We start from the raw sequence: 25777 nt of genomic DNA, 5'->3' as shown, positions 1-25777 counted from the left end.
AGAACAAAATGTATTGTAACACATATACATGTTGTTATTGACCTTTGTCGTTATATTTGAGAATATCTTGGCCTACTAGAGTGCATTTTTCCCCTGATCCTTACCTCAAGCATAAACATAAACCTCACAATAAACTTTAACTAACTCAAAGTCAAACATCCAGCTGTATCCTGACATCTGACCTTAAAAAATACCATACAATGCAAATAGATTGAAGCAACACTGAACCACTGTTAATCGTAAATACACTGTTTGAATGTGAGTAGGGATAATACATTTTTTAAGCAATGCAAATTGGCAACCATCAGAATTGTAAGCTTGAAGCAAGATAAGGCTGACAATAAATTCACATTTGATTCCTAAATACATAAATAACTCCCCATAGCATATTTTAGTTAGGATTATTTCAGGGATTTTGTGATGTAGATGAAAGTTATTCAACTATTCAAACCCTTTGAAAATGTTACATATTTTAGCCGTTAGGTGGCAGCACTCAGTTGAGACTGATAGTGCTCGTGCTCCCGTGGTTTCTCTTACTTGCTGTTGTTGTGCATAGGCTTGTGTTGCATTCAGGTACTTCTTGTAAACTCGGGTTTTACACAAATCAGTCACAAATACAGGTTTTCGTGGGTTTACCAGCATATTTAGCATACTCTGGATTGTACACAAATAAATACAATTACAATATAGACGATACCATAAAGCTTAAGTCAGCATATATATAAAAAAAGAATGTCAACTAAATTTTTTTTTACCATTCAGGTGTCAAGTCGATAACGTTACTTTACCGATTATCCCGGTAGGCAGCGCTTACTGTAGCTCGCATGCTCAACACATTGCATGTTGCTGGCTGCTAGCATTTCCACAACATTGGAAAGTGAAGTGACAGCGTGCTGGAGCCTGGCTCGCTGGAATGATGAAAAAATAGCAGTCGTTTTGTTATTTGTTTGGGAGAAGCTGCCAAAATGGTGAAGGAGCAGTTCAGAGAGACAGATGTAGCCCAAAAAATGTGAGTAACGTTATAATAACGTTAGACTGATGAACACTACGCTCCTGTAGCTAACTAGTTAGCATGCCGGTTAGCCAGTGTTAGTCAGTTTGCAATGTGGCTCAGTATTATATTAATATATAATATTGACAAGTTCGTCTCGGCACTGCTTACTCATTGCTTGCTGAAAAATGTGTCACAACATGAATACTTGTTTATCTGGTTAGGTCAACCAGTGCTGCTGACAAAGCAGTAAGGCAGACGTTAGCCTGTTAGAGATATTAACCCTGTGATTTTCTTGTTTAACGTTACAGAAGCCACATCTGCTTCGGGATCAAATCTGCTGAACAGATGCGTCAGCAGGCCCACATTCAGGTGGTCAGTAAGAATCTGTACAGCCAAGACACCAAACACACTCCACTATCCTATGGAGTGTTGGACCACCGTATGGTATGACAGGGACACAAACTCATTTTACTCTTGTTCGCAGTGATACATGAAAACACTTGGCAAGGAACCACAATATGTGAACATTCAAAAATTTTGTCAGCCATTTCAGATGTAACTTCTGCAATTTACCCTCATACTACAGGCTTATCCCTCTGTTCTCATGTTTCCTGCAGGGCACCAGTGAGAAAGACAGACCATGTTTGACATGTGGGAAGAATCTGGCAGATTGCTTGGGACATTACGGCTACTTGGATCTGGAGCTGCCATGTTTTCACGTCGGTTATTTCAAAGCCACAATAGGAATCTTACAGGCAAGTTTACAGTCTAATGCAATAAAACTGAAAAATTAGATGGTGTGTGTGTATATATATATATATATATATCTTTTTTTTTTTTTTAAATGGTCATTTGGGGACGCACATTGTGTAAAACAATATCGACGCTTAGCATAATCAATAGGGAGACCAACATTCTGTCAAATGGCCCATGTTCCACACCATGCAAGAAGAAGCAGTGGTCTTACTAAAGTTGAATTGAACAAGATACCTCCATCTGGAATGCAGAAATATAATATTTTCTCTAGGTGTCACTAGGGGTGGGAATCACCAGAGGCCTCACGATACGATATCATCCCGATACTTATGTCACGATATGATATTATTGCGATTTTAAACATATTGCAATATTCTGCGATATATTGCAATGGATTACCTTTTTTCCAACTTCAGATTTTCCCCAATTTCAAATGATGTCCCGAAAAGGACAATTTTGTCAACATCTGTTTTATCTAAAAAGATAAATTTCTCTGTTTGGTCATCTCACTTAAATTTTATTGCTGCAAAATGTGATTGTCAAGCAGACAGACTGACCAACACATGTCATAAAAGATTGATACTTGGCATCTGTGTATCGATACAGTATTGCCACGAAAAATATCGCGATACTATGCTGTATCGATTTTTTGTCCCCACCCCTAGGTGTCACTAGAGTATCAAAATTAGACCAGTTAGAATATATCGCTTTTCTCAGGTGTGTGTATGCTTATCACTAACACAAGTAAGTATGTGTTGTTGTATTAGTTTTTTTTATTATTGTAAATTCTTGAAGTTATTGTTTTTTTATATTTTCATAGCAGTGAACAATCCAGCCATAATGTCACGAATGCTTAATAATTTAAGTTGTTTTGTTTCACCTCTCTCATTGTGCTGTGGTATTTTGTCATGTCTCCAGATGATTTGCAAGACATGCTCGAGCATAATGCTGACGAAAGAGGACAAACTGCAGTTCATGGATTTATTAAAAAGGCCCAACCTGGCCTATCTCCAGAAACGAGGGTTGAAGAAGAAGATCTCTGATAAATGCCGCAAAAAGACAATCTGTTTGAATTGTTCTGCTTTTAATGGTGAAAAGAGACAATTTACAATTTGCTTTTTGACACTGACTATTTGTGCAATCCATCCTGATGTCGTATTGGAAAAAAGCTGAGTCATGTGTCTCTTTTGCTCTTCAGGACCAGTGAAAAAGTGTGGCCTGCTTAAGATCATCCATGAGAAGTATAAAACAAACAAGAAGGTGGTGGATGTTTTTGTGTCAGATTTCCTGCAGTCCTTTGATACTGCCATTGAGCACAACAAAGTGGTGGAACCTCTGCTGTCCAGAGCACAGGTGAACTTTGTATACTTTTTCACACTATGCAGTTAGTGCCATTTAGTGTTACCATGCTGTGGTATGCCAATTGATGAGCCTGTGTAGGATAAAAAGGTACAACAGAAGTAGGGCAAGGTATCAAGGTATCTTTAATATGTTTTGCCTACTGATGAAATAAGTGTTACAAGTTGGCTTTAAACAATGGGTCAGATTCTTAGTCTTATTCATTTATTGCTCAACAACATATTTACTCATGTAAATCAGGAAACACCAAAAGCTGATTCATTGATAAAGTTTGGCATATTTTACTGAATGAAAAAAAAAATGGTTTTGTAGAATTTCATGGGTATATTTACCCCAAAAAAGGTATGAAAATTAGTAATGTATAAGTATCCTTATCAAAAATGTTCAAGTGAGACTTAACCCTAGGTGGAAGCCCTGTGCAACCCTGCATTTTGCCCTTATTATCATTTCCTCTCCAGGAAAACCTGAACCCTCTGGTGGTGCTAAACATGTTCAAGAGGATTCCCCAAGAAGACATTCCCCTGCTGCTGATGAACCCTGAGGCGGGGAAACCTGCGGACCTTATTCTCACCCGCCTCCTGGTGCCTCCTCTCTGCATACGACCATCTGTAGTCAGCGACCTAAAGTCAGGTACCAACGAGGACGACCTCACCATGAAGCTCACAGAGATAATCTTCCTCAACGATGTCATCAAAAAGGTTGGTGCTGTATCTTATCATCGATGGCGGCTACTGACCAGCACAGGGTATCTGCAGGGACTTACTGTATAAGACTTGGGCCTCTAGTTTGATGACTGTAAATTTCAACTACTACGACTACAATATAATTTATTTATTTTTTTAAGAGCTGTGGCGGGCAAATGTAAGCTAATGATATCAGCCTTTAGCAAAGGAAAACACCGTTATTTCAGGTTCCAGCAGCCTCCTGCTACAATAAATCACATTTTCTTGAGCATACAGCTTCTGAACAATAAAGACAGAGGGCAAAATCTGTGTCTAATACTGTCCTAAATTATCAAATCCCTTCCCTACACCTTCAATCCTGCCTATTTATTATACAGTTCTTTGTTTCTAAATGGACCTGCTCAACAAATTGTAACAAACCAAACATTGCTCAGTGTTGTTATACGATGATTGCAGAGGCCTTGATCTAATCTTGACCTGCATTACAGCAAAAAATGGTCTTGAATGCAGTTTTCAGACGTCTTAATTTTCATGGTGACGGCCCAGATTCACAAACTCTTTTATCATTTAGCATCGTATGACAGGGGCGAAGACCCAGATGATCATGGAGGACTGGGACTTCCTTCAGCTGCAGTGTGCTCTTTACATCAACAGTGAGCTTTCTGGCATCCCCCTCAACATGGCACCTAAGAAATGGACCAGAGGCTTTGTGCAGAGACTTAAGGGGAAACAAGGTATAGTGTATATTCAAATGTGTTATTTTATTTTTCTGTCATTTGGACACAGTGTACATAATTAACTCTGTGCAGTAAATGCCAACAGCAAGTAAATAAAAGAAGAAAAAAAAAAACGTCTAACTATCTATCTGACAAACTGACAAAAAAAAACATTTTCTTTAAAATCTCTTAACCAGCCTTTTATTTTAAATAGTTAAAGGTAAGGTATCAGGTACAGTGTAAAACATTCAACAAAGCAAATGTGGGTACTAATTTCAAGCTTACTAACCCGTACACAGTATGAGAGAAAGAGAGGTGAGAGTTATTTTTATGTTGGCATTTAAATCTTACTGTCTCAAATGGTAATGGCTTTTGTGAGTTTTGCTATCAATCGATATAACCGCCTAAGACACATTTTACAGTAATTGGGCACATGGCAGGTATGTAATTTGTACTCTGCTTGTTCAGCTCAGTGACGAAAACAAATTGCACATTTTGAATTACAGGCTAAGATTTATTTACTGTAAAAATTCAGGTCGATTCAGAGGAAACCTCTCAGGAAAAAGAGTGGACTTCTCTGGCAGAACTGTCATTTCTCCCGACCCAAACCTGAGGATCGATGAGGTGGCCGTCCCCGTGCATGTGGCCAAAATCCTGACATACCCGGAGAGGGTAAGCCTCACAACACTAAACAACCACTTTCATGCCAGAACCTAAGTAATCTAAATTTGATACTATGTAATAGGTGAACAAAGCTAATCTGGAGTTACTGAGGAAACGGGTCCGCAATGGTCCTGAGGTTCATCCCGGAGCCAACTTTATCCAGAATCGTCACACTCAGATAAAAAGGTGAGGCTGGCTGCTTCCATTGCAAATTAAAAACCAGTGCTTTCCTGGTGTGGTTCACCAACCGAAAATACATCATTTTAATCTGTCAGGTTTTTAAAATATGGAAACCGTGAGAAGATCGCTCAGGAGCTTAGGTTTGGTGATGTGGTGGAGAGGCACTTGATGGACGGAGACATCGTCCTCTTCAATCGACAGCCCTCCCTGCACAAACTCAGCATCATGGCCCACATCGTAAGCTCAGTTTTGGACTATAATTCATTCCTTTACGCCTACACAAACCTTAGTACAAAATTTGAGGGATTACTCATGTAGTAAGTCTTAGTTTTGTTTTTACTGTTCCCAATCTGACAGGCCAGAGTCAAACCTCACAGGACGTTTCGGTTCAACGAGTGTGTGTGCACCCCTTACAATGCCGACTTTGACGGTGATGAAATGAACCTTCATCTACCTCAGACTGAAGAAGCCAAAGCTGAGGCCCTCGTTCTGATGGGGGTATAATTATAACAACATGTGGTCCATTCAGAATACACACCTATCAGTGTTGACATTCAGCAATGAAAAGATGTCTCTGAGAACTGTATTGTCCGTAGGAAATTGACTGCACTTTAACACAAATTACTTTTTTTTTTCTTTCTTCAGACAAAAGCGAATCTTGTCACTCCAAGAAATGGCGAACCTCTGATTGCTGCTATTCAGGACTTTCTGACAGGTCAGTGCAGTCATACGTGGCAGATAGTCACAGGGCAGTGTTTTTATGTGATGTGATGCTTCTGGTGCTTTTAGGCGGAGAATTGTTCCCGCAGCCTGCCTATGGTCCCCCAGTGACTAGAAATGGTGATAGGTGTAAACCGAGCCCTGGGTATCCTGCTCCGCCTTTGAGAAAAATGAAAGCTCGGATGGGCCGATCTGGAATCGTCCCTTTATGACGTCATAAGGGGAAAGGTTACCTCCCCTTTCTCTGCTTTGCCCGCCCAGAGATTTTGGCTCGCCCATGAGCAAGAGAGACATCATGGCTTGCAAACGAGCGAAGCATGGCAGTTGGTCAAGGCCCACCCTCCATCTTGCCCCACCTTTCTCCCTCCTCAATATCATTTAAAGCTACAGACACAGAAATGGCACATCCTAAGGAAAGCTCATTGTGGGACTGGCTCTAGTGGCTGTAATTCTGCACCAAGGCTGAATTTCGGGAAAGAGACTTCAGATACAGTATTAAGGGACCACTGAGGCCTATATAAAAGCATCCAAAAAGCAGCATGTCATGGGACCTTTAAGGGAAAACTGGTCACTGATGGTTAAAGAAAATGTTCATTTAGTTTTCTTTAAATATTTGAATCATCCTGGTATTGAATAATCATTTTTATTACCTGATGGGGGAGCACTTCAAAAATTAGAAAATCCACTGTATTTAATTTCCATTAACTTTATAGCTTATTTCTACCTCTTAGGTGCCTACCTCTTGACGCTGAAGGACACTTTCTTTGACCGATCAAAAACCTGTCAAATAGTGGCATCAATCCTTGTGGGCAAAGATGAAAAAATTAGCATCTGTCTCCCCCGCCCGGCTATCATGAAGGTACTGAACTGTAGTGTGATTGTTACATAACTCAGTGTTTGTGGCCTGGCACTAATATTTAGCTGTGTGTCCATCAGCCCATTGCTCTGTGGACGGGCAAACAGATCTTCAGCCTCATTCTGAAGCCGAGTAAGGAATGTCCCGTGAAGGCGAACCTGCGGACCAAGGGCAAACAGTACTGTGGCAAGGGAGAGGATCTCTGTCACAACGACTCATGTGAGTTTCTTCAGTAAAAATGTCCACGAAACACACCAAATGAAAAGGTTTTCTTTTACCAAGTCATAAAGTTTATTATAACCTTTATTCAATCAGGTAATCTAATTTGATTGATTGATTGATTGATTGATTGATTGATTGAGCGAGACACTAGAAAGACCCAAGTACAGCAGCAAAAACAAAAGAGAGAAAGTAAAAAAAACATAGCAGAATCATGGTTGTGTCTGTTCATTGTCACGTGTGTGAAATAAAAACTGAGTTGTCAATTTGGACAACATAATGTGTTCCTATTATCACAATGGTTCCAGTGGAAGTCGATAAATGACCGTATTAAATTCATGCCCACCCCTAGGAGACTGTAATAAAAATGATAATATGTAATTTTCCCCTTGCCTAAGAGGGTCAACCTACTTTTCTATTAGCTCAACAATTGAATTCAAGGAAATTGGTGATTGGTAATGATTTCCCCCCCTCCCCCAAAGCTGAATGTCTTTCAGCCTTCACGAACCCTCTGACCCTCTCCAACGCTGTGTTTTATTCACCTTTGTGTCGTGTTTCTATTCTGGGATCCAATGACGTCAATTCTTGTTGCATTCTTTTGTCACATTTTCAGACGTGGTGATTCACAACAGTGAGCTGATGTGTGGTAGCATGGACAAGGGCACTTTGGGGTCCGGCTCCAAGAATAACATCTTCTACATCCTGCTAAGAGACTGGGGACAGCTGGAGGCTGCTAACGCCATGTCCCGCCTCGCAAGACTCGCTCCGGTGTTTCTCTGTAGGTGGTCGCCAGGCTTATCACAATGTATATCTTACATTGTTCTGAAAATTTAGATTTAACGGTCAATCTCTGTAGAAATATACCTCAAATGATTATAGAATGAGTTCATCTCTGTTGTAGTTTGGTACATATTAGACCATTTTAAATAGTTTGTCAATCACAAAAAGAATTCTGCATACTAGATAATGTATAGAGATATTGTTTTTATATGTATTGGGTTTTTTTTACTCCCAACTTTCAGCGAACCGTGGCTTTTCTATTGGCATTGGTGATGTGACACCTGGCCAGGGTCTGCTGAAGGCCAAGCAGGACTTGCTGGATGACGGTTACAAAAAGTGTGACGAATACATCGAAGCTCTATCCACGGGAAAGCTGCAGCAGCAGCCAGGCTGCACAGCAGAGGAGACTCTGGAGGTACATATATATATATATATATATTCATACAGGGAAAAACAAAAACACCCATGTGAATTTAAATACGTCATCTGGATCCTCACTGCTGCGGCCATTTAATGAGCCATGTGCACACCACATCACATTTAAAATATTTCATTCAATACATTTGATTGCAGCTCATATCCTCTCACCCCATGGCACTTAACTATTACACCACGAGTGACTCATCAGTGGACAGACTTCCTGTAGAGGAAGAACTGGTTAATGATCTTGAAAGTGAATTGGATAGGAACTGAAGTTGGTGAGCTTTCTAATTTCCATTCAACAGAAGCTGCTGAAAGAACAGGCTGGCTGATAATAGAAATAGCACCACGACAGAATGTTACATAGTTCAATAAAAAGAACTAAAGAGCCAATTTTTTAACCAAAAATGTTGCGTGCTCAGTGAATTTCTTTCATAATCCACCTTAAGTGATCCTTACCAAAAGTGTTGTGTATGGTATGTGTTTATATAAAAAATGTCAGCCGATAGTTTGTTTTTGGAGTTTTTAAACTCTCACATATCTGTATCGGCACTGGCAATAGCCTCAAAAATCCAGCATGGGTCAAGCTTTTATTGTCAGTAGACCAATAGCAGGCTACATCTCGGAAGTATAAAGACGTGTCATTAATGCTGTGGTAACGTCTCATAAATAAACCTGCGTAATAATGTTGAACTATACCTGTTGAAAGATAGTCACTGAAATGTTAAAAAGAAGCCTTTATGTAATCTAGATGTCTAAAAAACATAAAACCCAGTTTTAATACATGCCAAGATGTCTTTTCGGCTGCAAATCACCAAAACCTTTACTGGGCTGATGTTTGGAAAGAAAAATGGAAAACAAAATTCACAAGCCTCTGCTTCATTTTCCTTTGAATGCATTGGTATGTTTCTTGGCCAAAAAGCGAAAATAATTTCACCATAATATGTTTATATATTTCAGATATTTGTTGAATGCTGTGATTTTGCTCACAATGCAAGAAATCACAGATTGCTAGTTTACTAATTAATGACAAATGTGGTACCTTAATTCTCCCGTGTCGTAACCAATTTTAGGCTACTGTTTTTGAGAGTGAGTTACATTTACATCGCACATTTACATTGCCGACTTTGCAGAAAGGGTCCCGTATCAACACACACCACTCATTCGGTGTGGATTGAAACATTTGTAGAATCTGTTTGAAAAGGCTCTGAAAATGGTTAACAACGCAGTTTTTGACTGTGTGTTTTTTGATGTTTGCTTACTAAATGTTTGTATGTCAGCCACCAAGGTTTTATTTTGTGTCTTTCTCAATAGGCTCTCATTTTGAGAGAGCTGTCTGTCATCAGAGACCGAGCTGGCAGTGCCTGCCTCAGGGAGCTTGACAAGAGCAACAGCCCTCTGATCATGGCTCTTTGCGGCTCCAAAGGTAAGCTCGCTAGAAAGGAAACTTAACCAATAATGAAATCTCACTTTGGCTCCATATATTTTTTAATTTTAAGATTTATTTGTGAATGCTGACGCAGTTGAGGAAACTGGGAAAACCACAGCTGAAGCTCTAACAATTGTCATTTTTAAACTGATTATACTTCTATTCACCTGTTGAGACTTTGTTACTAACTCCAACAATAACTTCCAAATACATGCTTGTCTGCATCTTAAACAACAAATGAAATCGACTTTGCTCTTCTGCTCAAATGGATGCTAAATTGTGTATCTTTGCATGCGTTTTTCATTGTTATTCATTTTTGTTTGTGTACCTCCTCTCTACACATACAGGATCTTTCATTAATATCTCTCAGATGATTGCCTGTGTGGGCCAGCAGGCCATAAGTGGCTCTCGAGTACCTGATGGTTTTGAGAACCGCTCCCTGCCTCACTTTGAAAAGCACTCGAAAGTAAGATTAAATTTATTCATTTTACTTATTGTGCTATCTTTTTCTCAAAGGCATCATACATGGCCTATTCTAAATTTGTTTATTGAGATATACAATGTTATTATTATTTTTTTATTAATTACTTAGTTTTGAGATCTTTCAAATACACGCATCCAGTTCTCACACTGGCTCATGTACTCTGAAGTTTCCCCAGCCTTTGATTGGCTAAATCAAAAAGCATCAGTGCAGTTAATTACTCGATTTACTGTCTCGATTTATATCTCTGTTTCTCTGATCGTATAATAACAGGGAAACCTGTAGAAAAATAAGCACATTTCACACTGGAACACTCAGGCCTGTTAATGGTTTGACTTTCTTTTTTTTTCTACAGCTGCCTGCTGCTAAAGGCTTTGTGGCCGACAGCTTCTATTCTGGCCTGACACCCACAGAGTTTTTCTTTCACACCATGGCTGGCCGGGAGGGTCTGGTGGACACTGCTGTGAAAACGGCAGAGACTGGATATATGCAGGTAATGCCAGATGATTATTTTCCCCTCAGTTTACTCTTGTTGCCATGCTGATGAATAGTGCACATGAATAACAGTGTGTGCTTAGCTGCATTGTCAGTTAAGGTGTTTATTGTTTGTCCAGTAGACTTTGGTGTGCATTTATGCAGCTTTTTTAAGTAGTAGTCACTATTTTGTAGCACAAACTGGTACTAGTAAGATCTACTAAATCACTTTACAGAGCTTTATAGGGATTTACAGCTAAATGTAACTTTACTGTTTTGGTTACTCTCACCATATCTTATGCTTTTCCATCTTACTAAAACTGGGATAAAAACAAAAATGCCAAGCACAGATTCCCAAAGCCCATAATGAATTCCTTATGTTGCTAATTGTCTAACCAAAGGTCCAAAACCCAACTACATTCAATTTAAAATGATACAAGCACTGAAAAGCAGCAAATCGTTACATTTTGAAGCTGAAATTGGTGAATGTTTGGCATTTTGCATGACAAATTACCTACATGATTTATCGATTATAAAAAATGAAAACCTTTTTGTCATTCAGTTAATTAAAGTATGTCTTCACGTATGCAAATGATATGTACAGTATATGTAAAAGTCTGAACATTTTTATCTTATGAGTTTATTAGGTTGCATCTCAGATGTATTTTCAGATATAGTGTATGTCTGAACTGTAAGTATACTTTCAGGTCAGTGCAGACAGAGGGTGCTTTTTTCCATGCGTCGTTTACATATGATATTTTTTGTGTTCTGCTTGTGCTTGGACAGAGGCGTTTGGTTAAGTCCCTGGAGGATTTGTGCTCACAGTACGACCTGACAGTACGCAGCTCCACTGGCGACGTCATCCAGTTCATTTATGGCGGCGATGGTCTGGATCCAGCTGCCATGGAGGGAAAGGATGAGCCGCTGGAGTTTAAGAGAGTCCTAGACAACATGCGGGTGAGCGGACAGTTTTTGCACCGGCATGGCTTTTTTGGCCCTCTTTTTCTTTTTTTAGTGTTCTCCTTAGTGCTTAGTGCTCTTTGAACACATCCACATAGGGCGCATGGGTAGCTCACCTGGTAGAGCAGGCGCCCATATATAGAGGTTTACTCAGTGGCCGTGGGTTCGACTCTGACCTGCGGCCCTTTTCTGCATGTCATTCCCCCTCTCTCTCCGCTTCATGTCTTCAGCTGTCCTCTATAAATGAAGGCCTAAAAATGCCCCAAAAAATAATCTTTAAAACGCATCCACACAGATGCATCCCTGCCTCCCTGCACAGTCATACACCAACACACTAACAACAGAATAGTTAATTTGTGTCACATAACCTGTCTTGTTAGTGCAGTCACATTCAACTCTAATAATTGTCTTTCATTTTTGTTTTGTTTGGTCTCACATATCCGTATCTCAGCTTTGATAAACAAAGCAAATTCATTTTTTACTGAAAAACCTTTGTGCATTAACGACCCCCGGCGTGAATAAAATTGCATGAAGATTAAATTGTTTTTGTTTTTTTGCGGGAAAGTGCTGTAGTTGGCCGAGTTATTTGATCAGTAGTTTAGAATTTGATTTTCTGGTCAACAGGAGATTAACTTCCAGAGGGGTGTACCACCAAACAGGTTCGACAGAGGCAGGGTTTCTTTGCCTTAGCTGGCTCGACAAAGCCTGACAACCTAACCAGAGATAACGGGTACCATGATGGTGGTTATCAACTTGCTCTTTTAACCTAGGCTTTCTATTTCAGGCTCTGTGCACGTCCACATAAAAGGGCCCAGGGTTTCCCGCAGAAAATGTGTTAGTTAAGGTGGTAGGGTTGGCAGGTGGGGGGGGGTTTACTACACACTACACTAATACACTAAGTATTACATTTCAGTAATAATTTATAATTAATATAAATAACCAGCTTTTCAAAGCTTTTAAAAAATTTGCAATTTTAAGCTGATTAAACTATTTAAAAAAAGAAGTGCTATAACAGTCTTACTCGCATGGCTCCCATTATCCTCCGTGACACACACTCTTCCACTTCGCCTAACAACTCTTCTCCAAAACAAACCGCTCTGTGATAATAGCTCAGCCCATAGATTCACTAACTCAAAGCAGATAGTATGCGTGAAATAAAAACAGGACACATAATTTCACTGTGTGTAGCGTTAACTACACTAACTAACCGTGTGTTGTGAACAGCGTGTAGTGATAAAAAAAACAAAAAAAACAGACAACAGCTGTGTCTCAAAGACCGGGCAACAGCTGGGATGTTGAGAATCCACGCGCGAGAAGTGATGGATAGTTCCAGTCACTTCGTCATGTATTCACTTCGTTGAAACAAGAGAAGAAAGCCTCACTGATGTGAAGAACAGGACAGAGATACATATAGAAATGCTCTCTGCCTGCCATATGCCAACGCTCCAGTAAATCCACCACCCCGTCTCTGCCCAGGCATGCCCCAGCTGCCCGCACATTTGTTGACAAACTGACGCGCACGCGACGGTGAAATGGCGATTTATCCCTTTTTAAATGTGACTGAACGACAGTTACACTCACCTGCAGAAAATGCTCTTTCCGTTGTGATTGGTGATATCTTGAAAACTCCCCGTTACCTTGTTTCCCTGTGACTGTGTTGATGTGACTTGTACATTACAGCCACTCAAACAGGACAGAGTAACACGGCGGATATTTACATTTTTTTTGGAGACTTAATTAAGGCGGCAGGCGCGTGTTGTTAAGGCGGGCCGCCTAAACTGGAAAGTGCTGCGAGAAACCCTGCGGGCTGACTGTTCTACCACACAAAATGGACAGATTGCGTGCTGCCTACCTCCACCTATGAAGAATGAATGAAAAAAATGCAAAAAGCAACACTGTTGCTGCAAATAAGACAATAGAGTAATTCTGGCACAACATTTTTATTGTGTAAATTCATAAGTGAATATATTTATTTCACCATTCAATGCACTCTCAATGCAAATTTCTAATCAGCTGCTCATTCTACAGCTCTGACACAACAAACTTGATGTTATACTCAAGAACTGCATTTGGGTCTGACACTGTTCCACGATGAAGGAGACATGGAAATCACTTCATTTTTTCGACAAATCAAAGTGAAATAATTTTGAATATTATCTGTGATAAATAGGCCTAACAATAGGCTGTTAAAATTTGTAATTGTTGTTTTATTAACTTCAATATACCAGCAGTGTAAAACGGACTTCAGCAAATCAGGACCAACAATAATAACATTATTCCTATACCAACCTAACGTTGTTCTGATTAATATAGTAAACTATTAATGTATGCTAGCTGTGATTTTATAGAAGCTAATTTTAGAGCCAGCGTGGGCAAATGACCATAGAACACACCACACATTCAGTAGTTAAGTGGGAACAACAACAACCTTGCATATAAAATCAAACCACGTTCTTACTTAGATTTTTCTGCATAACTGATGTATGTTCCTGTGGCAAGAAACCCTGCAACGCGATGCATGCAGCAAGCGCTACTTTAAGTGCCTGGCTGCGTTCAGTAGCGTATATACTGTAACGTAATGCATTTATAACATCTTCCCTCAGCTGAGAATCTGTATCGCTCATCGATTGGATATTGACTGTAGAATGACACTATTTCCAATGGAGTTAATTAGGGAATAAGTCAGTTGTCAAGACAACCTCCTCAGTTATGTTTTTGAGTTGAGAATTGGCTATCAAGAGCTGTTAACTCTTAGTGAGGGAGCTATCAGGAACTGTGATGTGCTTCTGTTGTGTTGGCTCCCAGTGATCTCCTTCTCCCCCCCCCAGGCAGTCTATGTGTGTCCAGACGAACCGGCTCTCAGTCAGAACGAGCTGGTCCTCACTGCTGATGTCATCATGAAGAGAGCTGACTTCTTGTGCTGCAGAGAGACCTTCTTGGAGGTAACCTCATCACAGTACAGTGTAGGGGTGCAACGGATCAAAAAACTCACGGTTCGGATCGTTTCTCGGATCAGAGTCACGGATCGGATAATTTTTCGGATCAGCAAAAAAAAAAAAAAGACAAGACAAATAAAAAATAAGTTTGTTCTTTTTGTCCATGCTATTGACCGAGATTCCCTTCTGTGATGCCAAATTCACTACATGTGCAAATAACCCAATCTGTGGGCCCAGTCCTGCCTCATTCACTGCATTTATTTGATTTTTGGCATTATCAGTTGTGACTGGGATATTACTAGTATCCTACTGGGCCTCTTTATCTTCCATTCCTCCACTGCTTGTGTCAGTACCTGCGCAAGATGAGTGCTTGTGTGACTCTCGTAGAGGGGGCGTGTCTGCAGCACCGGACTTCTCATCTCCCAGTCTGCTGTGATGAAGTGAGCGGTTATCGTCACATAGCTCTCCGTTCCCCTGGACGTCCACCCGTCTGTCGTGAGCGTAACAGACTATGCTCGGGATAGTTCATCCACAACTTTTTTTCTTCTCCTGCTCATAAAGACCTGGCACAATTTTTTCGCTGAAGTGGGTGCGCGACGGGATGTCGTAACGTGGCTCAAGCACTTTTCAGCATGTGTTTAAAGCCCTCATTTTGCACAACCAAATATGACCTCATGTCTGCACCTATAAACACACCGATAGCGTTTGTGATGGCTTTAGCCCGGTCTGATTGTGCAACAAGGGGCTGCTTAAATGCCGCGGTGATAAGCGGTTCTTGAGCAGCTTTCGTTTTCACTCCTGTCAGTGAAACACCGGGGTGATGTCTCTTCAAATGCGTGGCCGTGCTTGATGTGGGGATTTAAATGACGGGGGGCGTTCAACCTCCTCCGTTCCTCCGCTCGCCATGACCACGCTGTGTGTGGACTGAACATGCGCACAACTTTTTTTTTTATTCAGAAATCAATCCGCGGATCAGGTGTGTACCGAACCGAAGATATTGATCCGAACGGATCACGGATCAATGACGATCCGTTGCACCACTAGTACAGTGCCGTTATAGTTTCTTCTTTATTTAATATATAGAAGTGCTTGGAACTTACTTCAGATTTTTGTTCACTTTTGCAGAATGCACAAAGGGTTTGAGATTAATTACACCCATTAACGTATGATTCAATATAAAAAAAAAAAAAAAAAAAAAAGGATTGTTGATTCTCTCTCTAGATAAAACAACTTATTGTCCATGTCATGCAGAAGTGCCTCACCCTGCTGCAGGAAACCACAATCATAGTTCAACTGCTGAATGGATATGGAAACACAAAAAATGAATATAAAAAACTCTCAAAACACTCACATTCCCACCTGTATTTCAGAATAAATTGTTTTTTTTTGTACAAGGTTACTTTTTAGTTTATTTGAAGGACTGGACTGAAGGTGCAGTAACAGTCTGGTAAATGGTGCAGAGAGAAAATCATTAACCTCCTGTGGTTGTGATGCAACGCGACCACATACATAATTCCACAAAAAAACATGCTTTTGACATTATGCTATAATGAGGAATAACATGGCAATGGCATATGATAAGGTTTTCTTTCGTAAAAAAGGATGTAGTTATTAGATTAATTACATGAAGTCAAAGCCAGTTACAAGCAATTAAGTGGTATGCTGGCAGTAATTGATGTGAACCTTTCCCCCCTTTTTGTGAAGGAGTTAACTGACACAGGCTCAGGGACGTACCTGGAGGTATAGTGACCGAGCATGCTGAGTTGTGGTTTAACTGAATCGAGAATGGTGTGTCCACGAGAGCTGCCTGGAACAGAGTGATCATTTATTTAATAACCCCATTGACGCTCTTTTGAAAAGCCCTCGTCATTGTGCTTAGATTCATGTGGTCATCGACATCTGACTGCTGTCTTTAAAGCACTGCTGGTTTTTAACGAGATTGTGAAAGAGAATGTGATTTGCCGTACTATCTAACAACTGCATGACAGTGTATTCTGTGTCAGCATACGTGTTTGGTCACAGACTGCATTATCTGTTCTGAAAGGTGTTAATGAGCCTTTTGACTTGATCTTTGAAACGGTTGTATTCACATCCCTCAACTGTAGGAGATAAAGACCTTCATTAAGAGCATTTCAGAAAGGATCAAGAAGACCAGAGACAAGTACGGCATCAACGACAATGGCACCAGCGAGGTAGGCTCCACCCCCAACCCCCCCCCTGCTGTCGATTAATGTGCTGAATTTAACAAAAGCTCCGCTATATCTAAAACCTAATTGCTTGTCTCTCTCTCTACTTTTCTATTGCAGCCAAAAGTTCTTTATCAGCTGGACCGCATAACCCCCACCCAGCTGGAGAAGTTCCTTGAAACCTGCAGAGACAAGTACATGAGGTACAAGACTCCTAAGTGCATGAACTTAGTTTGATACCCGTTTTCAACAAAACAGTAGTGTTTTAAAAGGAATAGATTGATTTTATATGCCCACCAAAACCAATCTGTTAAACAGTTTTGTTATATTAAACATAGTTTACAAAAAACAGATTTTCACAAACAAAGATAGTGAGCCTAAAGGCCTTTTCATAGTTGTGCGTTGAATCGACGGCGTACCCCCGCATTTCCCACCTTGGTCAGAAAACACAGGGGAGACACTTTGAGTCGGTAGTTGCTCCAAAGCTAATCACCGTCACTCTCTCACTTTTCCCTCGCTCTACCTCGCACTCACTCACACACACACACATGCCGGCTCAACGCACAAGTATAAAGAAAATCCGGCCACTTGCGTAGGCTACGGCGAAAGCTCTGCGTGGAGCCTGCGCAGGACCATAAAACGGCTTTTAGTTACATACTTTGCTATTCTATTGTAAGAGTAGTGTTTTTATCAAGTTATTGGCTTGTTTTTAATCACACTGTCATGCACACTCATCGACGTCACCTGAGGGTTATTGAGCTAATGATGAAGTTAATGTTTGTATGCTAACTGCCATGGTTAGTTGATTCTGCTGAGCAACCCTCTGTTATGTTATCATGTGTTTACTCGCTAAGAGCTCAGATGGAGCCAGGCTCAGCAGTAGGGGCCCTGTGTGCCCAGAGCATTGGAGAGCCCGGTACTCAGATGACCCTGAAAACCTTCCACTTTGCTGGTGTAGCGTCCATGAACATCACTCTGGGGGTGCCTCGCATCAAAGAGATCATCAATGCCTCCAAGAACATCAGGTAGGATTATATAATTACAGAAATGTTATCTTTGTGTAGAAGCAATTGTGTATGGAAGCAATTCAAATTTTCTCTCTTTTTGGCCTAAGCCACACGGTTTAGACACCGAATTAGGGCATTTAGCAGAATGAGCACTGCCGGGCCACAGAAATAGTCTCTTAATGAATACATCCCTAATTTGTTTTGAATAATCCATTGAAAGCCCTCTCCTCTCTTCCCAGCACCCCTATAATCACTGCTCATTTGGATGTGGAAGACGACGCTGACTTTGCCAGGCTGGTGAAGGGAAGGATTGAGAAAACGCTTCTGGGAGAGGTATTCCAATCTGCAGAATATTTCTGCCCCTCTTTTATCAATAAACCACTAAAGCCCAGTTCAGACCGAAGATGCGCGACGAGACCGTTTTAGAACGTCGCAGGGAAAAGTTGCAGCGGTCTGAACCGGCCCGTTCCAGCTTTCGCTGCAACTCCGAAGCTAAGTTCTTTGGCTAAATGGAGAGAGGTAGCATATTACAAGTTGGTCACCTGTGCAGTATACAGGGTTGTGGCAGAGACATTTGGTGTCAGCAAGACAACCGTTGACCGCTGTGTATATGCGGTGTGCAGGGCCATACGATACGATAAGCTGTTGAACCAATTCATCCGATGGATACCGGGACTATAGTCATGTGAGTTACATGCTAATTAGTCACAACTAATACGGCAAAGCTGTTTCCATCTCCCATTTTGCGCATTAACTCTTTTTTTGGAAAAGGCCAAAACCCCCTCAAGCAAGCGTAAAAAAATGTTTTTGCGAATTTGAGGACGTTTTTTTGGGATTTTTGCCATTTCTATCAACATTTTCTAATGTTATACTTCAAAATGCACATAAAATACGTTGATGGAAACACGACTAATGCTCGCCCGAAAGCACGGTGATGTTATATGTTCAAGCGACCTAGAGAGTGACTGAAGAGAGGGAGCACCCAGCGGCGTTAGAACAAAGCCGTGAATCAGAGAAATAAAATGTGCTTTTGCCGATTCATCACTAAAAATGCAACTGTAGCAAGCATCTTAATATCACTAACGTTATCCACATTCATATGTCATATATTCATACTTAGATGAAACAAATGATATATCCAGCTTCAAAAAAAGCCTAAAAGTCAAAAGTTAGTAGTACAAAGAGGCGTTGATATGGAGATGATACACCGTCTCGTCGCATTGGTGTAAACTGGCAGGTTTTAGAACGCTGCAGACGTCTTGTTGCAAATCTTTGTTCTGTACTGGGCTTAACATTATATCCATGGAATCGACTGAAGGACAGTAGTTCCTGAAAAGTCTTTGTGTGACATAGGGCTGGACGATTTTGGCTAAAATAATAATCATGATTAATCGAAGAACTTACCTTGATTACGATTATTGAACGATTATTTAAAAAAAAAAAAATCTTTTTTTATACTGTAAATATGTTCACGGTTATTTTTCCTAATGAAAGAGTGCATAATCCTATCTATGTGATTCTAAAATAAGGAAACAACACACAGATAGCAATTAATGCTTATTTATTAAATATTTCTAACTGAACTTAAATCTACAACTGTAGATTTTGCAATGAAATAAAAATAAAAAAGTAATTTAAGTTTTAATGTAAACGGGGCGGAGTCACGTGACTACACACGCGGCGGCCGTAATATGTTTTAAGGGGAAAGTACATTAACACACAGTGGGCGGCTGCGGAAATATTAATAGGATTAAAAGACCAAAATAATCGACTTGGTAAAATTACGTCGGTTATAGGCTCTGAATTTCGGTTTTGATTATTTTTCGATTAATCATCCAGCCCTAGTGTGACAGTTGAAGTGCTGCAGTAAGGCCAAGGTCTCTTGTTGTCCTCTACAGATTTCTGAGTACATAGAAGAGGTTTTTCTACCAGACGACTGTTTCATCCTGGTGAAATTGTCACTGGAGAGAATAAGGCTGCTGCGACTGGAGGTACTACAGACATGTTATTATTACTGACACAGTGTCAGAATATCTCTGTATCCCCACCTTCCACACCTACACATTGATTATACTGTATGAGAGAGAGAGAGAGAGAGAGAGAGAGAGAGAGAGAGAGAGAGAGAGAGAGAGAGAGAGAGAGAGAGAGAGAGAGAGAGAGAGAGAGAGAGAGAGAGAGAGAGAGAGAGAGAGAGAGAGAGAGAGAGAGAGAGAGAGAGAGAGAGAGAGAGATCCAAAGTCTTTCTTCCTACTTTCTCATCCTACAGCAGAGTGCTGTCACAGTTTATTGGCAATATACTGTATATTGAAGCTTTTGTGTTGTGAATACAAAGGGTAGCTTTGCCTCTGAGTTTTGTTTTTGTCTTCTAGGTAAATGCAGAGACGGTGCGTTACTCCATTTGCATGTCTAAACTACGAGTGAAACCAGGGGACATTGCCGTGCACGGCGAGGCGGTGGTGTGTGTGTCTCCACGAGAGAACAGCAAAAGCTCCATGTACTACGTGCTGCAGTCATTAAAAGAGGAACTTCCTAAGGTGAAAATCTGGTTGCTTGTTATTTGATAATTAGAGTAAACTGTTTGTTTCCAAAGCACTGATCGGTAACACTCGTAAAATGGAAGAGTATGAATGTGTTGTGCTGGATGTTAATTCAAGAGGTACTCGTAAAGTTGTGCCCGAAGTTAAAAAGGAAACGTGGCACCCTGTGTTAATTTCTTTTAAACTGTTCTCATTTCTCACTCGGAAAGGTGGTGGTTCAAGGAATACCTGAAGTCTCCCGAGCTGTCATTCACATTGACGAACAGAGCAGCAAGACCATGTACAAACTCCTGGTGGAGGGGGACAACCTGAGATCTGTCATGGCAACGCACGGAGTGAATGGGAGCAGGACCACGTCAAACAACACCTATGAGGTATCTGAAAAGGGAGATTTAAAGCCAGTGGCGCTGAAGCTTGGATTAGAGCCCTGCATGCTTCCTTATTTTGGCCCTAACTGTACCAAGAATTTTGAGACTGAACCTAATAAATAATACCCATGACAGATTGTGTTCTGCACACGATATTACGAATCCCACTATGGCCACGCCAAGACCCGCCCTTCAATAGCATTTATTGGCCAGGCGTCCATGCTTATGCAAGGTAACGTAACCCCATTTGTACAGGTCTTATCCACTGACCAATCAGCTATCCTAACCTTAACCACTCAAGGTGAAATGCCTAACCCCAACCAATCGAGCTGCTTCGTAGTGCGGGTCTTGGCGTAGCCATAGTGGGATTCGTAAATTTGCGTTCTGCACACTCACCTGCTCTGACATTTAAAGGTGCTCTAAGCGATGTCACGCATTTTTTAGGCTACAACATTTTTTGTCACATACGGCAAACATCTCATCACTATCTTCTAGCTGCCTGTCCCCTGAACACACTAAAAAAAAACGCGGTCTCTGTAGACAGCCCAGGCTCCACAAACGGCAACAAAAACAACCTGCGCCAACCTGCACCACAAAACATAACAGAGTTTTTTTTTATTTGATTTATTAGACAGTAACAGAAATAAATGCATAACAAGATGCCATCACAGTGACATTGTACATTTATCAGAACTGTCGAGGATAACACAAGAAAGTTACAAACTTATTTCCATTGTGGTCCTCGTTCCTGCCAATAACTGACAAGAAGGATTTGGGGGTGGGGGTTGGGGGGTTGGTGCGCAAAGGGGAGGGGACGGATTTGAAAATACTATAAATGTCCACAAGAAGTGCCATCACCCAACATCGCTTATAGCACCTTTAAACCAATAATTATAATGCATGTAGGTCAAGTCAATTTGAGTGAGATTCAGTTCAAGCAGTGGCTTACTTAACTCACATTTTAAAATACATCCACTCCTGAGTGTTATTAAAAAATGATCTGGATTTTTGTGGGTGGGAAGCTTGTTCTTGGTATGCGTGAGAAAAAAAAGATACATTTTAAAATGCTCCCACATCTCTACTATACATAATTAAGTCAATCTTTATATTAGAATATGTGTGTACCATTCCTGAGCTGATGATTTGATTCATCTATTGACTGCAGGGAGTCTGTTAAAAGCTTTTCTGTGTTGTTTTTTTCTAGGTTGAGAAGACGTTGGGTATTGAGGCAGCTAGATCCACCATCATCAATGAGATCCAGTACACCATGGTGAACCATGGGATGAGCATTGACCGGCGTCATGTAATGCTTCTAGCAGATCTCATGTCCTACAAGGTAGGACCAGTTGAAGTCTTGAGCTATATTGTGTGTGTGTGTGTGTGTGTGTGTGTGTGTGTGTGTGTGTGTGTGTGTGTGTGTGTGTGTGTGTGTGTGTGTGTGTGTGTGTGTGTGTGTGTGTGTGTGTGTGTGTGTGTGTGTGTGTGTGTGTGTGTGTGTGTGTGTGTGTGTGTGTGTGTGTGTGTGTGTGTGTGTGTACAGTACAGGCCAAAAGTTCGGACACACCTCATTCAATGTGTTTCTTTATTTTCATGACTATTTACATTGTAGATTATCACTGAAGGCATCAAAAATATGAATGAACACATATGGAATTATGTACTTAACAAAAAAGTGTGAAATAACTGAAAACATGTCTTATATTTTAGATTCCTCAAAGTAGCCACCCTTTGCTTTTTTTTGATAACTCTGAAAACCCTTGGTGTTCTCTCAATGAGCTTCATGAGGTAGTCACCTGAAATGGTTTTACCTTCACAGGTGTGCTTTGTCAGGGTTAATTAGTGGAATCTTTTCCCTTATCAATAAAAAAGCAAAGGGTGGCTACTTTGAAGAATCTAAAATATAAGACATGTTTTCAGTTATTTCACACTTTTTTGTTAAGTACATAATTCCATATGTGTTCATTCATAGTTTTGATGCCTTCAGTGAGAATCTACAATGTAAATAGTCATGAAAATAAAAAGGAAACACATTGAATGAGAAGGTGTGTCCAAACTTTTGGCCTGAACTGTATGTATGTATGTATGTATGTATGTATGTATGTATGTATGTATTTGTATATGTATATATATATATGTATGTCTTTGTGTGTATTTAGAAGTCATTTCATTTGTGTGTGTTCTGTCCATAAAGGGGGAGATACTGGGAATCACCAGGTTTGGTTTAGCCAAAATGAAGGAGAGTGTCCTCATGCTGGCCTCCTTCGAGAAAACAGCAGATCATCTCTTCGATGCTGCCTACTTCGGACAAAAGGACTCCGTCTGTGGTAAACTGACACTTCATCTCTATAGTGAAATTGAGCGTCACTCCTTGTCCTAATTGGGTCTTAATGTGTCCTGTGCTCCTGTTTCAGGTGTGTCTGAGTGCATCATTATGGGGATCCCTATGAATATTGGAACAGGACTGTTTAAACTCCTACACAAGGCTGACAGGCAGCCCTCTCCAGTCAAAAGGCCTCTCCTCTTTGATAGTGCCGACTTCCATATACCTCTAATCACATAGTAGCGAGAAAAGGAGCAGCACTTTTGAAGTTTTTTTTCCCCTCAGAGCCTGCTGTCTACAGACATCTTGAGATTATCTTCAGCAAATACAGAAGTGCCTGCCAAAGTTTCAAGCTAATGTCATAGAATAGATAATGGGATTTTTTTTGGGGGGGCGGGATGTTGTTGATGCCACAGTCTGTGAGATGCTGCGTTTTATTTTACAGTTTGTTTGCATGTAAGACGTGGTATTTGCTTATTATTTCAGTTCAGCTTGGATAAACTGAGGAGAATACAGAAAACTTGATGCTTTCATGCTCTCTTTTTTTTTTTGTTGGGCTTTTTACTTTACGTGTTTCCTCTGTTATTAAGATCTTTTATAATCCTATGTTCCCTCAACGTAATGGAGCTAAACAAGTGTGCAGCAGACAGAAAGATAGATTACCTCTCAATCATGAAGCAGACTTGATCTCTTCTGGTTTGGCACTTAGTTTTGCATTATAGTATGAACTGCTTGTTTTTAGCATTGCAGCTTCGAGACTTTTCATTAACACTGCAAAACCCACTTCAGGTTGTCTTTTCTAAAAAAAGTATTTGTTTTCATACAAGATTCAAATCAGCAGGGGTTCATTGAGGTAAAATGTTTTCATTGTGTGTGAAGCCTATTCATATTATAATGTATATAATGTAATAAAATAAATGAAGCAGGAAATCATGAGCGAGTATTTCTATGTACATCCAGTGATTAGCGCACCCAATCAACTTCTAGAGGCGGTGACATCAAGTTTCCAAAAATTTTAATTGAGCGACCCCGTGTCCGATTACCATCACAAAAATTCAATTTTCACAATTTGAAAATTGAACATATCCGATCATTGCTTGACTTCTTGACATCGTTGGCCATGCTAGCAGCAAGGCTCTAGTGATCACCGTTGGTTGGTCGAACTTCCACTTTGGTCCAGAATTGAATATCTCAAAAATTATAATATGGATGATCATGACATTTTGAACACACATTCACGATCCCCACAGGATGAATCACAATGACTTTGTGATCGCCTGACTTTTCCTCTAGTGCCATCATGAGATTGATATTTGTGATTTTAAATATGAAATGTCTCAAAACTATTGGAGGGATTGATATAATGTTTTAGCTAGGTGAACATTCATGCTCCCTTCAAGATGAAATGTAACATTTTTGGTGGTCCATTTGACTTTTCATCTATTGCCATCTTTTTTTTCGATCAAGTTTTTATTGTTTTTATATTTTTGAACAGACAAATACAATTGAACAAGAACAAAAACCTTCTTCCACCCCCCACCCTCTGCGGTCTCGAGGAAAAAATAAAAAATTCACACCTTGCCCAGTCACTCTCCTCTAGTTCTTGTGATGTGCTGCTGTGTTTTTCCATAGGTCTATAGTCGATGATTTGGCTTTGTTAATCCTTGCTGTAGAGAGCTCAAGCATAACTATGTCTAGAAAATACCCCAACCATCTATTGCCATCTTTAAAAATTCTATTAATCCAATACATTGGTTTATGATAACTGCACAACTTAAGCACACTCCCACATCAGCTTTAGCTGTACTTTGTGTTAAGGGCTACTTAGAAAATGTAAGCATGCTGCTATCTACTTGAGGTTTATTTTGTTTTGTTTTTTACTTTTCTGGTGTAATCGCCAATGTCAACGTTTGCCAAAAAAAAAAACACAACAGCATTCAAAATTTGAACATGGACAAATTGTTTGACTTTACTGAAATTTTTTGTGTCTGTGTCAGGCTGTGGGTCAGATTTCCTGATTATTTTTAAGTCCAGTTATGAACTTTAGATGTTTACAGGCTGAAGTGTAAACATCTGTATTGTAGCATTGACTAGATAACTGCTGTTCCACAAAGGAGGAAGTTACAAACTTTAAGTCCACAGGGGGTGAGTATTTTTTATTAAAAAAACAAAAAAAGGTGGAGTATTCCTTTCAAAATCTCACATTTACAATACTGCAGTATACTGTATACATATTTGCTTATTGTTGAGTGTTTAATAGCTGATTACAACTCACATTAGATCGTCTGAGAGCATCTGTTTTTTTTTTTTTTTTTCAATAATCTCACAGATGCATTTAAACTTTATGTAGCCGTTTTTGGTTAATTCTCTGCTCAGTGATTAGAATAGTGAGGATCAGTTTTGCCACCCTACACTTATCTGTTGCTAAACACGCATCATGTCCCACAACCAAATGTCCTTTTTGATTACTTTTTTAGCCATGAAACATTTTCTTAGTAGACTATAAAAGATTCTCTAGGACAGTTTTTTTGCAATCAGGTGAAAATAATTATCACATCTAATGATTTAGTTTAAAATAGTTTTACAATAGCATTGTGATGCTTGATCAATTGTTTTGAGAATTTTTAAATTAGGCCTAAAGGACATCAATTCATAAATGTACAAACAACATTTGCAAGTCCATCAGCAGCCACAGGGCTAACATCAGTTTATTCATTCAGTGATGGTAATAGC

The 25777-nt window shown here is 40.1% G+C and overlaps 1 protein-coding gene across 2 annotated transcripts; it reads left to right on the top strand.

Annotated features, from left to right (window-relative positions):
• Positions 1–615: 615 nt before the first annotated feature.
• polr3a (polymerase (RNA) III (DNA directed) polypeptide A) lies at positions 616–23974 on the top strand. Of its 2 annotated transcripts, XM_028568362.1 has the most exons (32): positions 616–1009; positions 1303–1438; positions 1612–1749; positions 2669–2840; positions 2949–3103; positions 3568–3807; positions 4364–4526; positions 5044–5180; positions 5254–5357; positions 5447–5588; positions 5709–5849; positions 5997–6066; positions 6803–6930; positions 7008–7146; positions 7760–7924; positions 8169–8341; positions 9661–9772; positions 10123–10241; positions 10612–10749; positions 11517–11687; positions 14519–14632; positions 16331–16366; positions 16732–16818; positions 16933–17015; positions 17667–17837; positions 18059–18152; positions 19718–19810; positions 20189–20353; positions 20566–20730; positions 21929–22060; positions 22916–23048; positions 23136–23974. In XM_028568362.1, the coding sequence occupies exons 1-32, from the start codon at positions 966–968 to the stop codon at positions 23282–23284; spliced, it is 4209 nt and encodes a 1402-aa protein (XP_028424163.1). In that variant the 5' UTR covers positions 616–965; the 3' UTR covers positions 23285–23974. The 2 variants fall into 2 exon arrangements, with proteins under 2 accessions (XP_028424163.1, XP_028424164.1); XM_028568363.1 differs by lacking the exon at positions 16331–16366.
• The last annotated feature ends 1803 nt before the right edge of the window (positions 23975–25777 follow it).

This window comes from Perca flavescens, chromosome 21 (genome assembly GCF_004354835.1).
Source record: "Perca flavescens isolate YP-PL-M2 chromosome 21, PFLA_1.0, whole genome shotgun sequence".
Lineage (NCBI taxonomy): Eukaryota > Metazoa > Chordata > Actinopteri > Perciformes > Percidae > Perca > Perca flavescens.
This window is presented reverse-complemented; position numbering and strand designations above follow the sequence as displayed.

Coding starts and splice junctions, on each gene's coding strand:
- polr3a (XM_028568362.1), top strand. CDS start 966: ATGGTGAAGGAGCAGTTCAGAGAGACAGATGTAGCCCAAAAAAT. Junction 1,010..1,302: donor ACAGATGTAGCCCAAAAAAT/GTGAGTAACGTT, acceptor TTAACGTTACAG/AAGCCACATCTGCTTCGGGA. Junction 2,841..2,948: donor GAATTGTTCTGCTTTTAATG/GTGAAAAGAGAC, acceptor TTTGCTCTTCAG/GACCAGTGAAAAAGTGTGGC.